The 287-nt window shown below is 48.8% G+C and overlaps 1 protein-coding gene across 1 annotated transcript in view; it reads left to right on the top strand.

Annotated features, from left to right (window-relative positions):
- The window catches only part of LOC107475760 (protein HUA2-LIKE 3), a gene marked incomplete at its 5' end in the record, with an annotated part of 9,802 nt that continues 9,515 nt past the window's right edge, over window positions 1-287 (top strand). The window contains 1 exon segment of the mRNA XM_052256916.1: window positions 1-155. Coding sequence (XP_052112876.1) covers window positions 33-155 — 123 coding nt within the window.

The raw sequence follows: 287 nt of genomic DNA, 5'->3' as shown, positions 1-287 counted from the left end.
CACTCATTTGACACCGCCGGCTTCTGTTGGAAATGGCTCCCAGCCGGAGAAAGGGAGTTAGCAAGGCGTCCGCCGCCGCTGCCGCTCGCCGCCAATGGAAGGTGGGCGATCTCGTCCTCGCAAAGGTTAAAGGCTTCCCTGCGTGGCCTGCCACGGTGTGTATCTATCTCATTTCCTTTTTTTTCCCGATTTTTTTGTCAATATTTTTTATTTAATTGAATTTTATGTTGAAGCTGTCATTGGATTGCGTGATGCTGAACTTTCTCTTGGGGGGTTTGGATCTTTTT

This window comes from Arachis duranensis, chromosome 2 (assembly GCF_000817695.3).
Source record: "Arachis duranensis cultivar V14167 chromosome 2, aradu.V14167.gnm2.J7QH, whole genome shotgun sequence".
In the NCBI taxonomy this organism is placed as follows: Eukaryota; Viridiplantae; Streptophyta; class Magnoliopsida; order Fabales; family Fabaceae; genus Arachis; species Arachis duranensis.
Note: the sequence above shows the minus strand (reverse complement) of the source record. Positions and strands in the feature narration are given on the sequence as shown.